Source organism: Anopheles gambiae, chromosome 2 (genome assembly GCF_943734735.2).
Source record: "Anopheles gambiae chromosome 2, idAnoGambNW_F1_1, whole genome shotgun sequence".
NCBI lineage: Eukaryota > Metazoa > Arthropoda > Insecta > Diptera > Culicidae > Anopheles > Anopheles gambiae.
The window spans coordinates 56,991,873-57,014,916 of record NC_064601.1 but is presented as its reverse complement, the minus strand read 5'-3'; the positions used below and the strand labels follow the sequence as shown (position 1 = coordinate 57,014,916).

The window sequence follows — 23,044 nt, the reverse complement described above, 5'->3', positions numbered from 1 at the left end:
GACGTTTCAAACCGTTTAGTTAACCGAGTTGCCTCTACCGAAGTCCATCCCATAAGCTCCTTGAGATCGCTGATAGGACAGCGTTCGCCTTTTCACGAATTAATTAACTTTCCAAATCGATGCAAGTGCGCTAAGAAATCCGATAGCACGCAACCGATCAACAAGTTGGTACTCACTATTTCAGCCACTCACAAGAGCATTTCATACCAGCCAATATTCTTTCTCTTTTCGTTTCTCTGCAAATCTTACAACCTAGGCTTCAAATTTCTTGAATCTGTAATCTCTTTTCACCGTCAAAGGGCATTGGGTTGGGTCGTCCTAGTACGCGCAACAGAGGAAAAGTTATTTATCAGCGCGTGAAACCCTGCGCGGAAACTCTTTTCCTCTCGATAGCTCAACTAGTGAGTATTTTACACTGGGCCTGGTAAAAACATAGCACACTGCACAGCACACCTCAACATAAGGACATGGAGAGAGAATGATTTCTCATCAACTCGTTCACAGTTAGGGCAAAAAAAAACTTTCTAAAAACGGTTTGGAGAGAGTTTGTGTTGCTTACACTCCCAACAGGATCACACCGCTGATGACACTTCCGGTGAGAATAAATCGCGTATAAAAAGCTGGTCTGCATGCGGTTCCGGCGTTAGATCGAAATATTCGTTTGAAGAAAACATTCGGTGCTAATAGTGCTTGTCTAAATAGTGAAAGCGTACATTCTGCGTTTCATTCATTCATCGCAATCCACTTACGTGACAGTTAAAAGGTGATTCTTTACATTAAATATTTTACTATAAGTTCAATGTGAAGTTAACAAACACATTTATTTGAAAAAAATAGTTTGGTTTCACTTCATGTTAGCAAATAATGACAAGTTGACGTGCAGATAATATTTATCATTCTTCATGCTCAAAACAAATTTTGAAGTGTCTTATGTCACTATTTATTGAATGTATTGTGTTTTTGTGAATAATATAGTGAATTTCATTTGTGGCTACATATTTTTATTAAGCAAAAAATAAAAGATTCTCTTGAGTGTGCTTTAGCGCACTCGAGTATTTTATCATAATACATTTCATCATAAACATACAAATCTTTTGTAGTTCTCTTTTGTAAAAGTAAATGCATTATTAAATGATAACCATCTGTTTTTTTTTGTTTTTGCTCTTCTAATAGTCTGGTGGTTCGAGCTTGCGCTACGTTGTTAAGCAAATATTGATAAATAATACAAACACATCGATTGTCATGATAAATTTGATGATAACATTTTTCAAGCCTACATGCACGCATATTTATATTCATGCATGTACGTTTTTACACAATCCTTACCCATGTATACCACATCATATACATTCTTCACGATCACAACTCCGTCCAGCTCCGGTCCCAACAATATTAGTTTTGTTCTTGTTGGTCGATGACGTTAATAACGCTGTTAAACTTCCACCGAATTCACATAGCAGAATTTTACGTTTCATTTGGTAACGATTCATCGAGATTCTCCTTCATGCTAAATCTTCTGCAAACGATAGTTTTTTACGCAATACGAGTCTTTCTAAGTGTTTACAATTCATGAAGTGCTAATCATAACTTAATATTACGCATAAACAGTCCATATTTGTTTAGAAACCTTGGTCATGCCCCCAAAAATAGGTAAACAGAATTTCCCTTCGCCAGTGGAAAGGAAGGTCATTGCCAAGCTTGATGAGTAATAGCTAATTAAATATTTCACTAGTTTCTCTGTGAATTCCTGCATACATTGCCCAAATACAATCGCACAAGAAGGCTATCAAATGGTATTCAACAATAAGTCATGCACGGCAAACGCGTAACAATTGTTTGACAGTAATTACATCACTCATACGATCATGACGTCGTTATATGCAAAAATATTCAACTCTAGTTTATGAAAAATCACAAAACATTGATGGAAAAGTTTCATGACGTTAGCATCTAAAAATGTGGGTGAAAAATCACAAAAAAAATACAAGACTGTCATTTTTTTTCACCTCTGATTATTATGACAATAATAATTAGTAATGATATGTATTTATAGTGGTACACAATTTATAGTGTTCCACATGTATGGCTTCTTAAAAATAGTGTTATGATATATGAAGTTAAATATACACTTTACTAATTTATATGCAAATATGTTAATTTGCCACATTTAAATTCTAACTTTTTTTGTTGGACCAGTCGGCCACAAGCTTCGTGTTTGACCACGACAGTATTATGCAAGAAATGTGTTTTCTAGCCGTTGTGAAAGCTCCCGGTAGTTCAAAATATGAGTTACATGACGGTTCCTTGGTAGCAACATTAAAATCTAAGATAAGACACGTCCTTTTCGTTTACTAAATATTAAACATTGAACATACACAGAGCACAAAGTGTGATACAAGTAAAAGACCCCGCCAAATAATTAATTCCATTCATAACATTTAGGGCAGCACATCGGCCAATCGCCATAACACCATCTCCATCTAATGAACAATCTCACTTATAAATTTAATATTGTAAAACTGTCAGTAAAGTTTTTAGTTTAACATTTTTAATTAGGATTAAAAACCAAGAACTTAAAGCAATACAGCATTTTCGGATCGTTCCTCCTAAATAATAAAAAGCAAGAACTTCGATTACGATTTATGTTCATGCTTCAGGGAAATCCACAATTTATGAAAGGCATTAATATAAAATGTGGTGATTATATTTTCTTTTTTGTTTGATTGCTATTTCATTGGTGTTACGTCGTAGAATCTTTTTCTTTGTACATTCCTTTTTTATCCATCCCATGGGCTTGGCTCTAACAGGACTTGCTTTTCTATCTCTTACAGATATTCTAGGTTTCTGAGCGATCATTCATACACTAGATCTCGACGATGGCGTCAGGCACTTTTACTCAGCGTTTGCTGGTGGCTCTTATGATATTCGCCCTGATTGCCGACCTTAGCACACTAGTTGCAGCCCGACCGCAAGATAGTGACGCTGCCTCTGTAGCTGCCGCAATTAGATACCTCCAGGAGCTTGAAACTAAGCATGCCCAACATGCTAGACCCAGGTTAGTGCTCGAAAGGTTGAAATTATGCACCACCTACTGCTTTCTTCGTGAGAGGGGTTACGATTTGTCGCTTAATAATCCCCACCAACCGTGTTGTCAGTTGTTCATAGGGCGTTGCCTTAAAGCATCCGCAATCATCCTTGAGTCTGGTCAAGGCTGGCAAGCCGTAAATAAACTCACTCACATTAATAACGATGACAGGTCAGGGTGCGTGTGCTTCACGGGATCCTCCGTAACAACGAAGGAAATAACATTTACATGCGATCTTTCTACTCGTTTGCCTTTTTTGTTGACTCGGTGCTTCCGGAGTACATAATGTCGCTTAACCTTCTTCTTCCATTTAGCGATGGTTGTCCTTCTTACACACACGTAATAAACAGGCAATTGTACACAAGTGTAATAGGTTGTCTCGAATTCAACCAGCGGGGGCATACGAATACTAGTTTTCCTGGGTTTTTACATTCTTTCCAATTCGTTGACCTTTTGCTCTCACTATTGAAGAATCGCGTCGTGGCAACGATTACGTACTATCAGTATATTTGTTCCTTTTTTCATGAAAGTGCTGGCATTCTTTGCAGATGCAGATTCACTCATTTTTCTTTTTTAATTACATCGGTTTACTTTACTCTGACCTACGTTGATTGAAACATCTTACGAAAGGTCCGAAAACAGCAAATCGAAACATTTACTCATTGCACATTCTGGGATGAGCGATTACGGAAGGCTAAGTAACCCACAAACCGGTCATCGGCCAAGTTAAAAAATATTTACAATGCTGCTGTCCGTTCCTACTCGTATCGGAAGAAGATTGCAGTGTCTGACCTACAAGATTGCACTGTCTTTAAGTTGCCGCACCGCATTCTCCCCGCTGCTAGAAGTGTTGATGATATGTCGATCACCTCTAGCTGTTATTGTTGTTATTGTAACCTTTTCATACAAATTCAAATTACTGGCTCTTTAACAAGTTCGGCGGTAATCTTTCATTGATGTGGTAATCATAGAGTTTCATCATGGTTCTCTATTCTGCAACATTTTTCGCACTACTTACAACTTTAAGTAATTTTTTTCATCGTAATTGAATGAAATTGAATGGGTTAATTGAATGAAAACCCATGTTTGATTAAATACATGAGTATTAAATCATTTAAAAAAATTAAAATAAATTCTGAAGACTGCGACTAAGTTATATTTTAAGTAAAACTAATGAAACGATGAGACATATGATAGTGTTTGGGGAGAGGGGGGGTGGTTTACCGAATTTAAACCTTTTTAGTGTTTCTTGGCCTGCCTGTAACACTAGTGGGATTCACTGACTAAGCTTTCAGTGACTTATTGATTACGTAGTTAGTCGTACGTATGGGAGCACGGTCCATTCAGGGCTTGCACCCATGACGGGCATGTTGTTGATGATTATAACACGAGAACAACCTTTATCTTTCTCGTTTTTCCCCGTGGTAACATGAAGAATTTGTGTTTAAATTGTTTTTTTTTTTTTTATTAAATAGATAATAAAAACACAAATTGAAAGGCAATATTTTTTATTTTAAAACAATAAAATATTGTATGGCATTACAGTAAAGTACTGAAGATATATAAATTTACTTGGACAATGATAATACTACTAGGGAATATTTTTTATTTATATATGCTAAATTTGATTTTTTTAATACGAAATATAACTAATTGGTTATTTGCAGTGCATTGTTTGCCTTTGAAGCCTACATTTAAGCACCATTCCGCAGTTTGGGTTGCCCTGATCTTGTATTACTAGAAAGAGTAATTAAAACAATACTTATGATCTCATACATTCGACGCAAATGAAAACTGTACGCCAATTCATGTGCATTCAATGTTAAATAATATAAAGTAAAACTATATTTTTAACAACAATAAAAACAAGCTTTGAAGATTTGTTATTATTTTCTCATATATTATTTTAAGATTCGAATATTTCCCTTTCTAATCATAACATTATCAAATAGAACTTATCTCATAAAGCACATTTTTGAAATAACATTCTACAACAAAACTTTTGATCGCGTCGTCTTGTGTCCCTGTTGTATCACAAACTCGGCTTTCCTTTGAATGGATAAAAAAATAAATCAATACGAACTTCATGTCATGCAAGAACGCGTACGCATAACAATATCGGATGATGTGACGTCCCACCAACCGTGTTATATGATATTCGAAGAAGTGGCCACAAAACCAAGAAGTAAAAGAATCGCAGTATTTGGGGAATAAACGATACTGATCTCGCGCAAAATCAAAACAAATCCATTGCCTGCTGTACCGTTTGATGTCGTTCCAACTCCGTTTGATAATGTCAACCGAACCTACTGAAACTACTTGCATGTTATAAAGCCACCATCAAAATTGATTGTAAAATGCAGCTTTTTTATCATTGAGTATGAATGAGGCATAAACAAGTTATTCTTATGTTTTATTTGTGTACTCTTATTTGTGTACCGTCTATTCAAATTGGGTTGTTTTACTACACAAATTTGTCACTAAGCAATACGGCTGAAGCCGTTCCTTCTGAATATAAAATTAACACTAAGGTGCAATATTTTTCATTACTTTTAGTGCTACAATTGACAAACATATTAGATCGTTCGTTGCTTAAAGCTAAAGTGTCTATTAACTGGGCAAAAATAATGTTAGAACGGCGCAGATAATTGAACCGCTGGCAAATAGATAAAATGTTAACGTACAGTTTTCCTCCAAGATAAGTCCCACTAGGTTACTTCCGAAAACACTGCCTAGCCGTCCCATCATCAGGCTCAAACAAACGGCCATCGCACGAACATTCGTTGGAAATATTGATACAGTTGCGCCGTTAAGAATAGAAATTGATGTACCAGCAAATACCAAAAACGAACAAAACAGTGCAATAGTGATGTATGGGTTGGCTACAAACTGCAACACAATCCCAGAACATCCGGAAAAGAATAAATTGAATGCTACCAAACACTTACGTCCTAGCTTGCGCATTAGTACCGACATAGCTAGATACACCACTGTATACAATATACCCAAACTAATAGCGTAGATGAACACACGTTCATTGATATTGTCATTGCACGCTTCATCGATGATTGTCTCAGCATTCAATATGTAGCCAGGGTTTGCTGATACTTCGAGTGCTTCGCAGACAGAAATATCTGAAACGTTTGTTGTAGTTAGACGATTAATTATATCTGGAAACCAAAGCCCCATTCCAGCTGAACTGAAATACAAATCAAAACAAATCATGTTGCAAATTATTTTTAGATTTCATTAGCCGTCGTCTTAAATGTACTTACACTACAAACAGTCCAAATTGCACCACGCAACAAATGACGAAGTTAATAACGTTCTGTTTCTGAAAGAGTGGAACCGTTTGGTTCCATACGCTACACGCAACTTTCCAGCAACTACCGGTCCTTTTGAGTGACGTACTGCGATCTTTTTGTCCCGCTTCAGGCGCTATATGTTTAACGGCAAAATCATCCACGGCTGCATGGGGATGATTCTCTAGATACAACCGCAACAAAATCTCGAATGCTTCCGATTCTCGTCCACGCGAAAGGTAAAACTTTGGACTTTCAGGAAGAATCATTAACCAAAATGCTCCTATCAACGTGGGTATGGTGTACACAAAAAACAAGAGACGCCACGGTTTTATAGTGAGTTCCGTCCCGGGAATATCTAGCATCCAGTGCAACGATAGCACATACCATCCAGCAGCTGTTGTAAGAAGAGCACGATACATAGTATAAGAAATCATCAAGTAAAAAATAAATTCAGTCAAAATCTCTATTAACTCGTACGTGTTATTGTGAAAACTAACTTGCTGTAAAAACGGCAGACAGTCCCACTGCAGTGCTTGCATAAGTTATTACCAGGGTACGGTTTGCTGTTTTGAAAAATTCTCCCAGATAAGCGAATATGGTAGCCGACGGTGCAGAAATGCTAAAATTAAAAAGAACAAAAACAAACCATGTGAATTGACGAACCGACGATATTCGATATACACTTACAAAACTCCCACCAGAAAGCGCATAACCACCATCATTGTGTAGTTGATGGATAAACTGGACACCAGAGAACAGACTGCGGTTAACAGCAGTGACACGATTAGCGTCCTACGGCGACCTTTTGTATCTGCAATATAACCCCAGAAGTGTGACGAAACGATAATGCCTGGATGTAAAGGAAGGAAGAATACAAAAAAATAGAATGAGTTTGGTTCCTTTATCCCGCATATAGCTTAGTGGCATTCAACGGCAAAAGGTGTGAACATCTAGCAACGTTGACTGCATTAAACAGTCAAAATTAACGCAGCATGAAATTGGTTCTAAAGTTGTATGTAGTTTATGTGCTCTAGAGCAATATATATTAAACGATTTTGTATCTTAAAAGTTCCCTTGCATTTTCTAACTGGAACCAATCAATTTAACAAAAAAAAGAAGAATGTGATAAGTTATTTATTTATTTATTTATTTATTTATTTATTTATTTATTTATTTCTCATTTAGTATCTTACATAGATTTGCTGGAACACGTACTTATATAATAAATCCTTAATTCATCTACAAACTTAGCTACAGCGCTATCAATAAGGAAACGAGAGACAATTGGTTTTAAACTGAGCTAAACTAATATTGAAGTCGAAGAATCTTTGGTATTTGTTGAAGCTATGTATCATTTGGTTAATAGGCGGATTGTAGGAATGTGCAGATCTTGAGAACGTAGGTCTTAACAGCTCACGTATCCTGAGAGGTCGTTCAGGAGCAGAAAGATTCAGCTTTTCAAGCAGGTAGGGAGAGTCTATGTCCCCACTGATTAACTTCGCGACAAAAGTAGCTTGCAATGCCCGACGTCTATGTTCTAAGGTTTGTAGACCAAGAAGCATGCACCGTGACAGGTAATCTAAATGTTGTGATTAAGCCCATTGTAATCGGTGTATTGCTATTCTGGAGAATCTTTTTTGTATGCTTTCTATCCTAGCCGTCCACACGTGCAGGATGGGGAGAAAAGAACTGAATTAGACTCTAGGATGGAACGTACTAATGCGGTATATAATGCTTTCAGACATATTGGATCTTTTATCTCAAGAGTTTGCCTGATTACAAATCCTAACATCCTATTGGCCTTGCTAATAATATAATGGTAATGCTCGCGAAAGGATAGTGATGAATCAAGGATCACACCAAGATCCCTGACTGATGACACGCGAGACAAATTGTAATTGTGCAATGAGTAACAAAAGTTTGAAGGGTTTCGTTTCCTGCTGAATGTAATCGCGCTGCATTTATCCACACAGAGGCTTAGTTGGTTTGCCACACACCAATTGCTGAATAGGTTGAGATTGTTCTGGAGCGCGAAACAGTCATCGATTGACCTGATAACTGAAAAAAGTTTAATATCATCAGCATAAAGTAGTACAGAATGTTTTGGGAGAATAAGAGTCACGTCGTTTATGTAGAGTGTTAATAATAGCGGCTCCGAGTTACTGCCTTGGACAACTCCCGACGTATTTGTGAATGGTTGCGAAAAGATGTTATCTATTCTTACAGAATACATTCTGTCCGTCAGATATGATTTTAACCAATCGATGACAAGAGGTGAAAGCTGTGCGAGTTTTGCAAGAAGGATGTTGTGATTGATGCTATCAAACGCAGCTTGGAAATCAGTGTACACTGTATCCATTTGATATTCCGATTCAAACGATATATGACATTCCGAAACGAACTGAGCTAAGTTGGTGGTTACAGATCGTTTAGGTACGAAACCATGTTGATCAACCGATATGTAATTGATACATGACATAAGCAACAGCAACAGAAAAGCAACAGCAACATTACGAAAATACTCATTGTTACAAAAAGAATAATTGTGTTTCCAGTACACTGATGTACCAAAGGTTATACGAGTGTTCACTCGAGATACGCAATTTATTCAACCTCATATCCTCGGTGTGGAACAGTGTGTTCGAGAATTGTGCCGGAGATTCAGCATTGCATCCGATGAATTCAGGTATCATCAACGTTTTCAGGTAACGTCAACGTTTTCAAGCATCATACCGTAGTCTTGGCATCAGTGGCGGATTAGGGGAATCGGGGGCCCTAGACGGGGAATCGGTCACAGGCCCTAAAATTGTTGCCGAAATGGGGTGAGGGGTGCAAATGGTTCTCCAGCCACGGGGAACCATCGACCATCTTTCTGGGGGCCCTTGTCGCTTATAATCTGTCCACTTGCAGATACTACAGACTAGAGATTTTCCCCTAAATCGGCGGGGCCTCAGACGACCACCTAGTCCGCCTACCGTTAGATCCGCCGCTGCTTGGCATTGGCTAAGACTGATTCTGCAAGGGGTTCTGCAGTCTTGAGATGAAACATGAAACCCTTTATTGTTATAATATCATTCAAGTATTAGGTACTCGGAATGAGCACCATTTTTTTAATTCATTTTTTTTTTGTATGGAAAAACGTTCCAACTAAAAAGCACATATTCAATAGTTGTCAGGAAATCAAAGTTAACCCTCTCACTGATATCCAAAAAAACATCATATTCCAGGCAACCGGGCTACCCAGGTAGCCAGCGAATTTGGAAGCTTATAACTTTTGAATGCGCAATCCAATATCGATGCAATATTACGATGAAAATTAAACAAACTAATGCAGTTTCTATAGCTGTGCATAAATTGATTCAACTCGCTACCCTTTGTTAGTTATAGCTTTTCAAAGTTGACAGGATTTTTTGAAAAGATTTACAAAATGTAAAAAATATTTTTTCAGTACTTTACAAAATTTTCACAGCAAAATTGCTCTAGTAGTTTGGAAAACTGTATGTTGCACGTCTCTTATATTTTTTTTACATTTTTTTACAAGGAATTAAAAATATTAATGAGTTTCCATTTGAATAAAAACCGTTACTTTATGATCGATCGATAAAATTTAATTCTAATAATCAGACTAATTATACTCAAAAAATACTACGAAAAAATCCATTGAAAGATGGCTGTGGATTACACACATATTCCAAATTTCAAGTCAATCAGATTCCTAGAATTAGAGAAATGAGCAATCAAATTCGATATGGCTACCCGGATAGGCGGTTGCCTGGAATAGGGTTAAACCAATGAATTTAGATTGTATTACATAGTTGGCAGGCAATTGGTAACTCTCCACGATTGTAACGATTGTTTGATGTTGAATCTTTGCTCTTCCACTGTCAAAAAAAGATTCGCGAACAGTTTTGCGTTTCCATAGCACGATTCTTCATAAGATTCGAAAATGGCGATTTTATGAACGTATACCCATTCTTCTTCTTCGGCTAAACAACCGTTGTCGGACAAGGTCTGCCTGTACCCACTTGAGGAGTTGAATTTCAGTGACTTATGGATTACCCCCCACAGCAGAAGAGTCAGTCCTACGCATGGCGGCACGGTCTATTTGGGGATTGAATCCATAACGGAATGTTGTTAAGTCGTACGAGTAGAAGATTGTACCAAGAGACCGGCTTCGTCATTAACACTTATTTTTACCGTTTAGAAATCACTGAAACCCTTTACACGAATGTTCTCCATTGGAACCAAAATAATTTCAAAGTTTCTTCCAGTTTGTGAATTTTTCACTTAATAATACACAGGTATTCCCCGATATACGCGATTTCACTATACAGGTATTCCCCGATATACGCCATACTGGATATACGCGATTTTGCTTTACGCTATTTTCTAAATTTGACAGTTCTTCGAGCAAATTGTACTGATTTGACTCATCAATAGTCAAATGCAAAATAAATTAGAATTTTAAAAACTATTTAAAAAGGTGCAACATTGTAATCTTCAGTTGAAATCAGATCAAATAACTAATTAGTGACTAAAACCTACCACTTCAAGCAAGATTATACGAAAATGAGCTATAATTAGACTGAAAACCTCGAAATTCGAGAAACGCTATTGCCTCCAGTCTGCATTAACTCCTGAATTTTGACATTCTTTTTTGAAAAAATCTACAAAAATTGAAATAGTAATCTTTTAGACAAATAACTTCTTCTTTTTTTTTGGCTCAACATCCGTTATCGGTCAAGGCCTGCCTGTATCACTACTACTTGTGGGCTCGGTCCTACGTATGGCGGATAGTCAGTCCTACGTATGGCGGCACGGTTCATTTGGAGCTTGAACCCATAACGAGCATGTTGTTAAGTCGTACGAGTTGACGTTCGACAAATAACACTGCAACAAAAATAATCAATGAATAAAAAACTAAGATTATTTAAAATACCATAAGATTTCGAGCAGATGATACTACTCGCAACCCTCGCAATGTTTGACGGTCCCTTAGCTTTACCTATCAGATAGCCCGCATAAGTGGAGTAGTCTGCAAGCTCGCATGAGGTTTCCCAATTGCGACAACTTCAAACTGTCAGCGACCTCGCATGAAAGCAGCTTGTGAGGGTAAGCAGTTTGTTTGCCCATAGTTTCAGCAGTTATAATTATAGCATCCAGCGAAAAGTAAGAACAGCACAAATTGTAGCTTACGTAATACTATAAATTTGATATTTTTTTGCTTTTAAATCCACTCAAAAACAGTAAATTATAATGCAGAAAAACTACAGTAAATACAGTCAATGTCATGCAAGTAATGTAAAAATAACCAAAAATTTCAACAATATTCTAATAGAATATGGCACCTGATATCTCGCAAATTTTAGCGGGATTTTACCGGTCACTAGTCAAATAGTAAATTTCGCTGTACGTTTCACCTTGGCCGACCGCTTAACTATTAACAGTAAATTCTCAACATATAGAATAGCTCAGAGCTAGTTAATTTAAATTTTTAAAAACGTGTGTCTCATTTTCAGTCGAGTTACGAAAAATTCTTTAATTCAAAACTTTCGTTCCTTAAGCCCAGTGGCGGAACAAACCTCTTCGAGGCCCTAGGCGTTATGGTAGCCAGGGCCCCATAACAAAATCCTTCTAGGACGGAAGGGGGGGGGGGGGGTCACGAATCATGGGGTGCAATGAAATTAATTTCTACACAACTTTAATATGCTCCCTCACTTTAACATGCTTTTATTTATAAACTACTTATTTGCTTCGAATTACGGACCATTCAGGCAATCTTTCTTAAAGGGAAAAAAATATATTTTCAACAGTTTTTCTTCCACCGTTCCAAAAAATACTCATCTTATTTTATCGATATTTTCATTCATTTTTTACAGTTCGTAGCTCTTACGGACGTTTTCATTGTAAATCCTGACAGCAACAAATCACAATTTTGTTTCGGCTATCCAAAATTGAGTACTACATTAACAGTTTTCCTTCGAATTCTCGGCATAATTTTAAAGGTTTTTTTCTCGTTGAAATATGAGCATAACATGAAAAAAATGATGTAACTTTTTTTACCTTTAAAATGAATACCGGTGTAAGTACCTCAATACATTTTGATCAGATTAAGATGAATTGTTGAAAAACTTACAATTCTACGCAAAACTACGTAGAATTTCTCGGGTGGTAAACTGACCAACAAAAAAATATTTATTTTTCGTGACATCAGATCTTACTAGGAATGTTTGCACGATACCATCCTTGTGGAGATAAAGCAGCACAATGTTTACATAATAACAAGCTGTAAAGGACTGCTTGAAAAGACGTCCGTAAATCCACCACATGGCGCCATGGATAGAGAGAAAGGGATAAATAGATACAATTGCGAGACAAATGGATTGCCGAAATGAAGACGAAGAAAATGAGAAGAAAGTTCATAAACGGTTGCGAAGAAAGATCAACTCAAGCAGATGGTCAAGAACAGCGAACCATCGCAAACCGTGATTAGTTGCGAATAAGAATCAATGAAATGCAGACCAACTATTGACATCATGGTATATAAAATTAAAAATCGGCATGGTCAGAGGCTGGCTAAGAATAAATTCAATTAAATTAACGTTCGGATTTGGAATCATTCCGTAATTTGAATCATAATGGTACCAATTTGATATTTGATATTTATTAAATTCAACGGGACGTATGTGGCCTTCTCGAAGCGAGGTTACAAAATAGGCACACAATACGATAAACATGAAATTCACACAACCCGCAGATGCACTTCGTCCCATGCTTCCGGTCATTAATACCTCGTCAGTCACCCGCGCCATAGACCGCCTAAAGATGTCCTACAGATGTGTACGGCCCTGATGGCATCCCGGCAGTGATCCTGAAAAAGTGCACTGCGTCGATTGCTCCGATACTAGTAAAAATCTTCGAGGAATCACTACGTTCATGCACCTTTCCTGTCTCCTGGAAGGTCTCATGGTTAACACCAATCCATAAGAAAGGCTGCAAGAATGAGGCTTCTAACTATCGCGGCATTACATCGCTAGGGGCCATTGCAAAAGTGCTCGAGCCTCGAGCTGCTTGTTTATGAACCATTACTGGCCTCTGCCCGCAATTACATCAGCCCGAATCAGCACGGATTTGTCCCTAACAGATCAACAACCACAAACCTTATGCAATTCGTCAGCAGCTGCCATAAATCCATTGATGCTCGCCTTCAAGTAGATGTCATTTACACCGATTTAAAAGCCGCCTTCGATAGGATATCTCACGTCATATTACTAGCAAAACTCGACAGACTTGGCCTCCCAGATCCCCTAGTTGCTTGGCTGAGATCATACCTAATGGGCCGCACTTATTCCGTTAGGATGGGGCCCCATTTATCTAGATCCCTCCGTGCTTCTCGGGCTTCTGGCGTCCCTCAAGGCAGCAATCTGGGACCTTTACTATTTGTCCTTTATATAAATGATGTCTCCACGATCCTTCCTGCGGATAATCACTTGCTCTATGCGGACGACACCAAAATCTTTCGGCAAATCCAGGGACCAGACGACCATCGCATACTCCAGGCTTCACTAGAAGAATTCGATAACTGGTGCACGCGAAACTCCTTAACCATTTGTGATGATAAGTGTGTTACCATCACCATCAGCCGTTCTCGCTCTCCAGTGCATTTCGACTACACGCTAAACGGGCAAACTTTGCAGAGAGTCGATTGTGTCAAGGACTTGGGTGTTTTCGTCGACGCGAAACTCACGTTTGAGCAACACCTTGATAACGTTGTGACAAGATGCAGTCAATTGTTAGGTTTAGTCGTTAACATGACTTGCGAGCTCTCTGATCCAATCTGCACCAAAACTCTTTATTGTGCTCTTATTCGATCAGTGCTGGAGTATGGCAGCGTTGTGTGGAGGCCCTCCTCTGCTCGGGGGGTTGCGCGCTTGGAGTCCATCCAGCGTAGGGCTACCCGTTTCGCGCTCCGTTCGTGGGGCAGCAACAACGACTACACAACAAGGTATTTGTTGCTCGGGTTACCCCAACTCGACGACCGAATACGAATTGCTAGGTTGGCTTTTATCGTTGGGCTTCTCAATGGTAGCATCGATTGTCCAGTTTTGCTCTCGTCGATACAGCTGCACGTGCCCGCAAGAACTCTCCGCCCTCGGGCGATGCTGGCTATCCCATAGACAAGGACCGCCTTCGCCTCCCGAGACCCGTTTTTGCGTATATGTCTTGCTCTGAATGCGGAATCTGATGCGTATGAGCCCGGCATGACGATGGCAAATGTGTTGAGTCGCATTAATTTACTTCGCGTCTCTCGCCAGAATCTTTAGCGTGCTTGTAATTGTTATTGTTGTTATTATTGTGTTATTGTAAAGCGTGTGACTATTTATGTTTTATTCCTATTGTACCCTTACATATATCGAGAGGGCTTTTGAGGTCCGTCGATCATTCAATAAATATAAATATAAAATGTATAAATTAAAAACAGTAAAAATAAATTAACACATATTAGGCCGCTTAGCCGGTTTCGTAGTACAGTCGTCAACTCGTACGACTTAACAACATGCCCGTTATGGGTTCAAGCCCCAAATAGACCGTGCCGCCATACGTAGGATTGACTATCCTGCTATGGGGGGAAATCAATTAGTCTCTGAAAGCCAAACCCACAAGAGGTAAAGGCAGGCCTTGACCGACAACGGTTGTTGAGCCAAAGAAGAAGAAGAAGGCCGCTTAGCAGTCAGGTTAATGACGATCAAAATTAACATTAAATTCACGGTATATAAGTAGAAAGAGATCAAAATCGCAGAAGCAGATTCAAATTTGTTCGAAAAGAGAAATTGCCATTGTTTTCATTATCAAAAGTCATTTACAGGCTTAAGCTAAAAACAGTTTTTGAAACAGGATTCAACTCCAACTCACAAAGCTTAAATCGTTCATCAGAATCGCTGATCTTGTCAACGCCTACTTGGGAACAATTCTTCATCTCACTGAAAGAGTTTATTATATGCCTGGAATAAACTAAAACTCGCTGAACATGTCTATATAATCCTCGAAAACTTTGTAATCGAAAGTATGTTAAATCTTATTCTAGACGTGGTTATTGCAAATTTAATCTTATTGAATTAATTTGGTCTGATGAATAATTTAATTTAATTGCACGATATGTACCGTAATGAGCTTTTCTATTTAAAAATCATTTTCAATCCGCGGACCACAGGTTGGCGTTGGTTTAGACAACAGGCCTTGACCGACAACGGTTGTTATGTCAAAAAAAAGAAGAAGAAGAAGTAGAAGAGATACGACATGATTCGTAACAATTTATTGAAATAACACTGAATTTTGTTTGTACGGTTTGTACGGTACGGTTCCAACCATTAAAACTCAGCATTAGCAAAAGCTTATCAGAGATAGGAGAACACTTTGAATAAAGGAATACAAATTCCCTGTTACAATGGATATTGTACCAATTGTTAAACGATCCACGTGTAAAAAGGTCATGAAACAAAGGACAAATGAGACATATGAAATAAAATATGAAATTATGACACAGGTCTCGCTTCACCTGATCCAGCCATCGAGTTCGCTGTGCTCCCCTGCGCCTTATACCGAACTGGGGATCGCTGTTGAACACCTTCTTGGTGGGGCATGAGGCCGGCATCCTCATGACATGCTCCAGCCATCGTATCCTGCCAGCCTTCACCACCGTCAGGATGTTCGGTTCGCCGTACAGCTCAACAAGATCGTGGTTCATCCTTGTCCTCAACGCTCCATGCTCGAATACACTGCCAAAGATGGTCCGGAGGATGCGTCGCTCAAACACGCCCAGAGCGTTTGTATTCTCCGTTTGGATGGTCCAGGATTAGTGTCCGTAGAGCACCGGGCAAATCGATGTGCGATAAATCTCTCATTTCGTGGGGGCTCGAAGTCTTCTGGAACTCAGCAGTCGGTGAAGCCCATAGTATGCACAATTCTCCTGCACAATTCGTCTCCGGATTTCGCTGCTGTTGTCGTTGTCCGAAGTAACGACCGTTCCAAGATAGCAGAACTCCTTTACTATCTCGAGATTGTCGTCGTCAACTAATACACTGCTTTCCAGATGGTCTGAGTCTCCGGCAAGCAGGTACTTCGTCTTCGTCGCATTGATTCTCAATCCAATTCTTGCTGCTTCAAGTTTGAATCGGGTGTACGCCTCACACACATTTGCTGTTGTCCTGTAGATGATGTCGATGTCATCCGCGAAGCCCAGAAATTGGAGAGACCGGTAGAGGATCGTTCCACGGATGTCGTTGACTAGCTCCGCGCTTCGAATGACACCTTCCAGGGCGATGTTAAAGAGCAGAAAGGAGAGTCCGTCACCTTGCCTCAGAGCCCTGTGAGATTTGAACGATTCCGACGTTCCGCACTGCACCCCATTCTCACTGCCACCATGGCCTCTAACAGCTGGATCAACTTCCCAGGGAAGTGGTACCGCTGCATGACGCTCCATAGCTCCTTCCGGTCTATTGTGTCGTAGGCCGCCTTAAAATCGATGAACAGGGGGTGCGTAGGGATCTGTCGCTCGCGGCACTTCTGAAGGATCTGCCGTAGAGTAAAAATTTTGTCGGTGGTGGATTTACCTCGAACAAACCCTGCTTGGTAGCTGCCGACAAAATTTGTAGCAACGGGCTCAAGTGTGCAGAACACGATCTTGGACAGGATCTTGTAGGTGGCATTAAGGACTGTGATGGCTCGAACATTCGAACAATCCAGCCTGTCGCCCTTTTTGTAGACTGGGTGAATGACACCCAGCTTCCACTTCTCCGGTAGTTCCTTCTGCTCCCAGATTTTCACGATCAGCACAATGCATTTCGACGAAAAGCCTCTCCGGCCCCAATTTGAACAGCTCGGCCGCCAGTCCATCACTGCCAGCAGACTTATTGCTCTTAAGTTTCTTGATGGTGCTGGCTATCTCATTCAGAGATGGCGGGGCACCTCGTCGTCTGCATCGATGCTGTCGCTGTTTATACTGCTGTGCAGTTGCTTTGGTGGTTGCATTGTTCTGCCACTTGAGTCAGCCTCTCTGGTCTCTGATCCATTCAGGTGTCCTTCGTAGTAGCACTTCCACCTTACGATCACCCTCCGCTTGTCCGTCAGGAGATTTCCTTCCGCATCCCGGCACATTGCGGATTTAGGAGTAAACCCGCTCCATGCCTTCTTCAATCTCCTATAAAACAAGTGGGTGTCCCTCGACTGAGAAAGCTGCTCCATCAGCTGTTCATCTGACTCTTCAAAATGGCACTGTTTGGCCTGGAAGAGTAGGGTTTACTGTTTCCTCAGTCGTCTGTAGATCTCCACGTTCTGACGGGTTTCATGCCGTAGCACGCGGGCGCGCGCTGCATTCTTCTCGGATGGTGCTCGTCTGCACTCTTCGTCGAACCATTCCTTTTTCTCTCTACGTGGTAAGCGGCCGATCTTGTGTTCGGCTGCGGTGCTGATGACTCTACCATATGCCAGTGGTCTGCGAGGGGCATCGCAGCGATGTTGTTGTCGGCCGGTAGCGCTTCCCCGAGTGCTGTCGCATATCCCTCCACCACACTTCAACCGGTCCAGGTTGAGCCTTAGGGTGGGCTGACTCCGTTGGTTGTTAACCACGGAGAGTTTCTGACGCAGCTTTACCATGACCAGGAAATGGTCCGAGTCGACGTTTGCACCTCTATACGTTTTAACGTCGATAATATCCGAGAAGTGCCTCCCGTCAATCAGAACGTGGTCGATTTGAGACTTTTGATCACCCCTCGGGTGTCTCCAGGTGTAAATAAGGCGGAGTGCATGCTGAAGGTGCTGCGGATGCTCATATGCTTGAAGGAGGCAAAGTTTATCAGCCTGAGGCCGTTGTCGTTTGTCAGCTGGTGGACGCTGAAACTTCCGATTGTTGGTTTATATGCCTGCTCCTGACCGACCTGAGTATTAAAATCTCCGATGACGACCTTCACGTCATGTTTAGGGCAGCGGTCGTACTCCCTCTCCAGCTGCGTATAGAAGACCTCCTTCTCGTCATCGATGCTCCCAAGGTGCGTACTGTGCACATTTATAATGCTCAGGTCGAAGAATCTGCCACGAATCCTTAACCTGCAATCCGTTCGCTGATCGGTCACCACTCGATCACTCTCTGTTGCATCGCACCCAGCACCATGAACGCAGTACCGAGCTCGCGCATCTCTTCACCGATCTGGTAGATCGTGTTGTTTATGTTTTTGTTTATTTGTCTATCGATAGACAGTAATGCCCTCTCGAACCATTGTTTACAATGTTTTACAATGTGTGGTTTATAATGGATTACAATAACAAAGAACATAAAAATGAGCACTATGGAACAAAATTTAACACAGAAACACGATCATTAAACTCAGTTGGCGAAATCCTCGGCTCAAAAGCGTCGCTGACGGCGTTGAAAGCACGGCACATGAGAAGGAACGGGTCCGAGGATCCAAATTGCGTTCTACGGTCGTCGAGGGCCAACATTGCCCGAGTCCGGAGCGGCCTGGCAGGAACGTACAGGTTGATGGCGGCCAGTAGTGACGGAGAGTCAATACGGCCGTCGAGAAGTCCCGTGATGAACGACAACCTGGCTTTTCGTATTTGCTCACTTAGGGTAGGTAACCCGAGTAGTAAACACCTAGTCCGGTAATCGACCCTTTGATTCCATGAGCGAAGTGCAAATCGTGTAATTTTGCGCTGGATTGATTACAGTCGTGCTAACGGACACGCTGCAGTTGGCTACCATACGATATTTGCATATTCCATCAACGACCGGATAAGTGAGCAATAGAGCGCCTTGGTGCAAGGTATATCGTTCAGCTCGCGAGTCATATTGATAACTAGTCCTAGCACTCTATTGCTACTGGCTACTACGTGATCCAGCTGATCCTTAAATGCTAGTTTTGTATCGAGCAAAACGCCTAGATCTTTAACACATTGTTTTCGCGCCAAGGGCTGTCCATCAAGCGGATATATAATGATGGACAGCGACTGAAAGTGATAACTTCGGATTTGTCTGTGCAAAGGGATAAAGCATTATGGTTGCACCAACACTGGAACTCATGCAATGAAGTTTGCAGTCGGGCGTGGTCTTCTGGTTCACGAATAACACGAAAAAAATTCGCGTCATCTGCGTACAGTAGATGATTATCAGCCGGAAAGATCAACGTCGTGTCATTGATGAAAAGAAGGCACAGCAAAGGACCCAGGTTGCTGCCCTGCGGGACTCCAGAAGATGCATGCACTGGATTTGACATGTACGGGCCTAACTTCACAGAATATTGACGATCTGTAAGATACGATCTAAGCCACATTATCATAGGGTTTGGGAGACCAAGTAAGTCGAGTTTCGATAGCAAGATGGAGTGCGAGTGGTACTGGCGCACCGTCACGCCTTTCCAGCACACCTCATGAAGTGCTACTATTTCGAAGTCGCATGCCCAGACCTCATCGAACGTAATTCGGGTCTTTACATCCTATGAGAGGGTTTTGCAGTTCCATGTCCCGAGCTTCCAATCGTAAGTCCTTTTTCCTTGCGTGGGTCTAGATCGATTGGTCCGATACGGTACTTTTTCTTGTCGATTATTCGTTGCAGTGAAGTTTTTTGCGAGGGTGGCTTGCAAGGCCTCTCCGCTGACCTCCAGTCTCGTCGTAGGGCCTACGCTCACTGGCTTTTTAGAGTCCTGGAGCGAGCCAAATACGCTGGTGGGAAGCCTGACATGGAAAACAGACGCTCCCAGGTAGAGTCATAAAGATCAATCATCTACCCCCTCTCTCAATTTAGCCATGTAACCTATCCGCCCAAGGGATTGGGTTTCCCCGTATATCCAAGCTTGGAAAATTGGGAGACATGTTAGGCCGCGGGGCCATGGGGATTCTCAACGCTCATTTTCTCAAGCACTCATGAGTGCTTTTGAGAAATCCTCGTTTTCAGCGTTTGTCGAATCGGAACAAAATCGGTTTTGAGAATCTTTGAGAATCTTTGAGAAAGTGGACGATGCAGCGATCGGCTAACTGAAATATGAGCAATTGTGCTATTTGTTTTTCGGTAATCACTTTGGAAAACGTATTCAATGTTTATAATTGAAATTTAAAAAAAAAATTGTGATCAAAAACTAAATTTCTATTTAAAGCTTCAAATAAAGCTTGAGTGGCTTTATCAGTTTCTCAGAGTGAAAAAAATTGAAGACGGCCACGAGCTCACGTCTGAAAACATGTTTTGAATGCTTGAGAAACTTAAATGAGTGCTTGAGAATGTTTTCTCAGCTTGAGAATGCTCCGTGGCCCGCGGCCTTACCGTTCTGTACGATGGGGACGTATTGAGTAGGAGTGGAGGAGGAGGTGGAGAGTCTAAGTTGTAGAGGCTTCGGATCCACTTCCGTATCAGCAAGGTATTGCTACAATACTGCCAACAGAACTGATTATTTACTATGGGGAATGATTATTTACTACTTTTAAGAATTTTATGAAAATTACACGTTTCGGCACTGGGTGAAAACGAAACAATTGACTGCTCAATAGTATCAATAGTAGGACTTTTGTACAACATGCCCCAACCAACGTGACATTTGCTCAAAATTATTTTTCCATATCTGCTCGACTAGTACTCGATACGCCTTAAATTGTGCATTTGTGTATGACCAAGTGTGTTGAATGCGTCAAGAATGTGTGTGTTCGTAAAATAAAGCTTTGGTAAAAATAGCTTTGGTTTATGATGAAAAACAAAAGCTGATTTTGTGTGACATTTAAAAATCAGTATTATTTAAGTATAAAATGGCTACATGATCAACTATAACGATATGAACATTAGCTATAGCAGTCAACGGAGGGGGTGGAATTGAGTCAATGTCGAAAGTTCACATTAACCGGGCCCCCTAGCCGGGTCCCTTGGCGGCCGTCCATTCCGCCCACCGTTAAGCCCGCCACTGCTTAAACAATTCGTTCTTTTTGAACCGTTCTTTCTGAAAAATCATGTTGATCACCGCGAACTAGACAAGTGCTCGAATCAGTATTAGGCAAATGCACATAATTAAAAATTAAAACCAAACTCAAGTAGAAATTTGCTATACTTCAGCTATCCTCGCCTTAATAAAAAATATATTATAAATAAGCCTCCACATAAATACGGATTGTTTAATAACGGATTGTAAAACACATTCATTCATTAACAGTCGAATACTTACCAGCAAAACTTACTCCAGTCAATATGCCTTTATCAGTGGCCGATAGATTAAGATCGCACTGTGCCGCTGGAATTACTATTGAAATACCCATTGTTTCATTCAAGACTGCCATCATTATTATAGAAGAAGCTATAAAGATCTGCAATGTGGTTTGACCAAAACCTGTCATTCCATCCAAAAAAGAAACAACAATTTTTATTTTTAGAAATATTATTCTACCTCAAACTACCAACCTATAATATCTATCACTTCGTCAAAAGTATAAGTCTTTCCTGCAATATCCGGCATTGATACTTTGTTGCTATCGATGGTAAACACCGGAGAAGAAATATCTTCAAGACCCATCTTTCTGATTGTTGATTATAGTATGGCATTCAGTCACTGCCTCAACCGCGATAGTTCGAGATATGGTCTCACTAAAATAGGTACAGCAATCAGAGAGCACAATACTGCATTCACAAAATGCAGCACACTACACAAGTATACGTCGACTACACAGCACAGGGTTTCCAAGATATCTAAAGACTAAACGATCTTATCCAGTAACTTAAATTAAGTTTCTTAAGATCAAATAATAGGCCATGTGTGCACCGCTTGTTGCTGACTGATGCGATAAGAAAGACAGTAGTTACTTAGCTTAATCTCTAGAAAACACAAAACGGAATACGGAAGCATGTCGTCAACTTCCTGTAACGCACGTTAGTAATGTTTGTCGTTGTGACAGTACGAATGTATACTTGATTATAAATGTTAATATCAACTTAAACACGCGCTTTTAAATGCAAACATGCATATGCACATGCAATAGTATGTATTAAGGGAACTTGTTTTTTTCCATAAGAAATGTTTGGAAAAAATCTGGTTTATTAAAAGTAATAAATTTCAGATACAGTTAAATAAATCGATGTTAATAATAAGTCAGTGCTTATTGCGCTAATGAAATAAATCTATCCTGGCGTAAATTTAAAGGTAAACCTGTGTACAGATAGTCCCCGAGATACACGATACCTCTTATACGTGGTTTTCTAAATTCGACAGTTCTTTGAGTAATTTGTACTGATTGGACACGTCAATTGTCATATACCATATAATTTCGCTTTTAATCGAATGTTTAAAACTAATTCAAAAGGTTTAAAACTGTTAAATTCAGACAGAATAGTATCAAATAATTAATTAAGTGGCTAAGACCATCCCCTGCTTGCAAAGTTACACGAAAATTAGTTATATTTAGCCTGGAAATCACGAAATTCGACTGACGCGGAAATTCGAGATACGCGGTATTTTGCGGCCGTTTACGGTCCCCATTAACCGTGTATCTCAGGGACCGGCTGTATTTCCTTAGATATGTTCTTTTTATTCACTTTCAAATCTGAATCTGTTTTACTTGTAAAATGAGCACACTTTTTAATTTATATTTCTATGTTTCATTCCGGGTTCCATGTTCTGTTAAGCTCGTGCCA

General features: G+C 40.2%; 1 protein-coding gene across 2 annotated transcripts; it reads right to left on the bottom strand.

Moving 5' to 3' along the window:
* Positions 1-4,576: 4,576 nt before the first annotated feature.
* On the bottom strand, positions 4,577-22,764 carry LOC11176050 (putative transporter svop-1). 2 transcript variants are annotated; one of them, XM_003436834.2, is made up of 6 exons: positions 21,818-22,764; positions 21,585-21,746; positions 7,078-7,240; positions 6,888-7,009; positions 6,361-6,784; positions 4,577-6,284 (listed from the first exon to the last, which is right to left on the bottom strand). In XM_003436834.2, exons 1-6 carry the CDS (start codon positions 21,927-21,929, stop codon positions 5,696-5,698), a joined length of 1,572 nt encoding a protein of 523 aa, XP_003436882.1. In that variant the 5' UTR covers positions 21,930-22,764; the 3' UTR covers positions 4,577-5,695. The 2 variants fall into 2 exon arrangements, with proteins under 2 accessions (XP_003436882.1, XP_061505882.1); XM_061649898.1 differs by lacking the exon at positions 4,577-6,284 and having other exon boundaries at positions 6,644-6,784; positions 6,868-7,009.
* Between the last annotated feature and the right edge of the window lie 280 nt (positions 22,765-23,044).

Bases quoted from the DNA above. Each gene is read 5' to 3' on its own strand.
- LOC11176050 (XM_003436834.2), bottom strand. From the start codon at position 21,929: ATGGGTCTTGAAGATATTTCTTCTCCGGTGTTTACCATCGATAGCAAC. The intron at 21,747-21,817 runs GTTGGTAGTTTG...ATGGAATGACAG, and splicing joins CGAAGTGATAGATATTATAG to GTTTTGGTCAAACCACATTG. The intron at 7,010-7,077 runs GTAAGTGTATAT...TTTTAATTTTAG, and splicing joins CGCTTTCTGGTGGGAGTTTT to CATTTCTGCACCGTCGGCTA.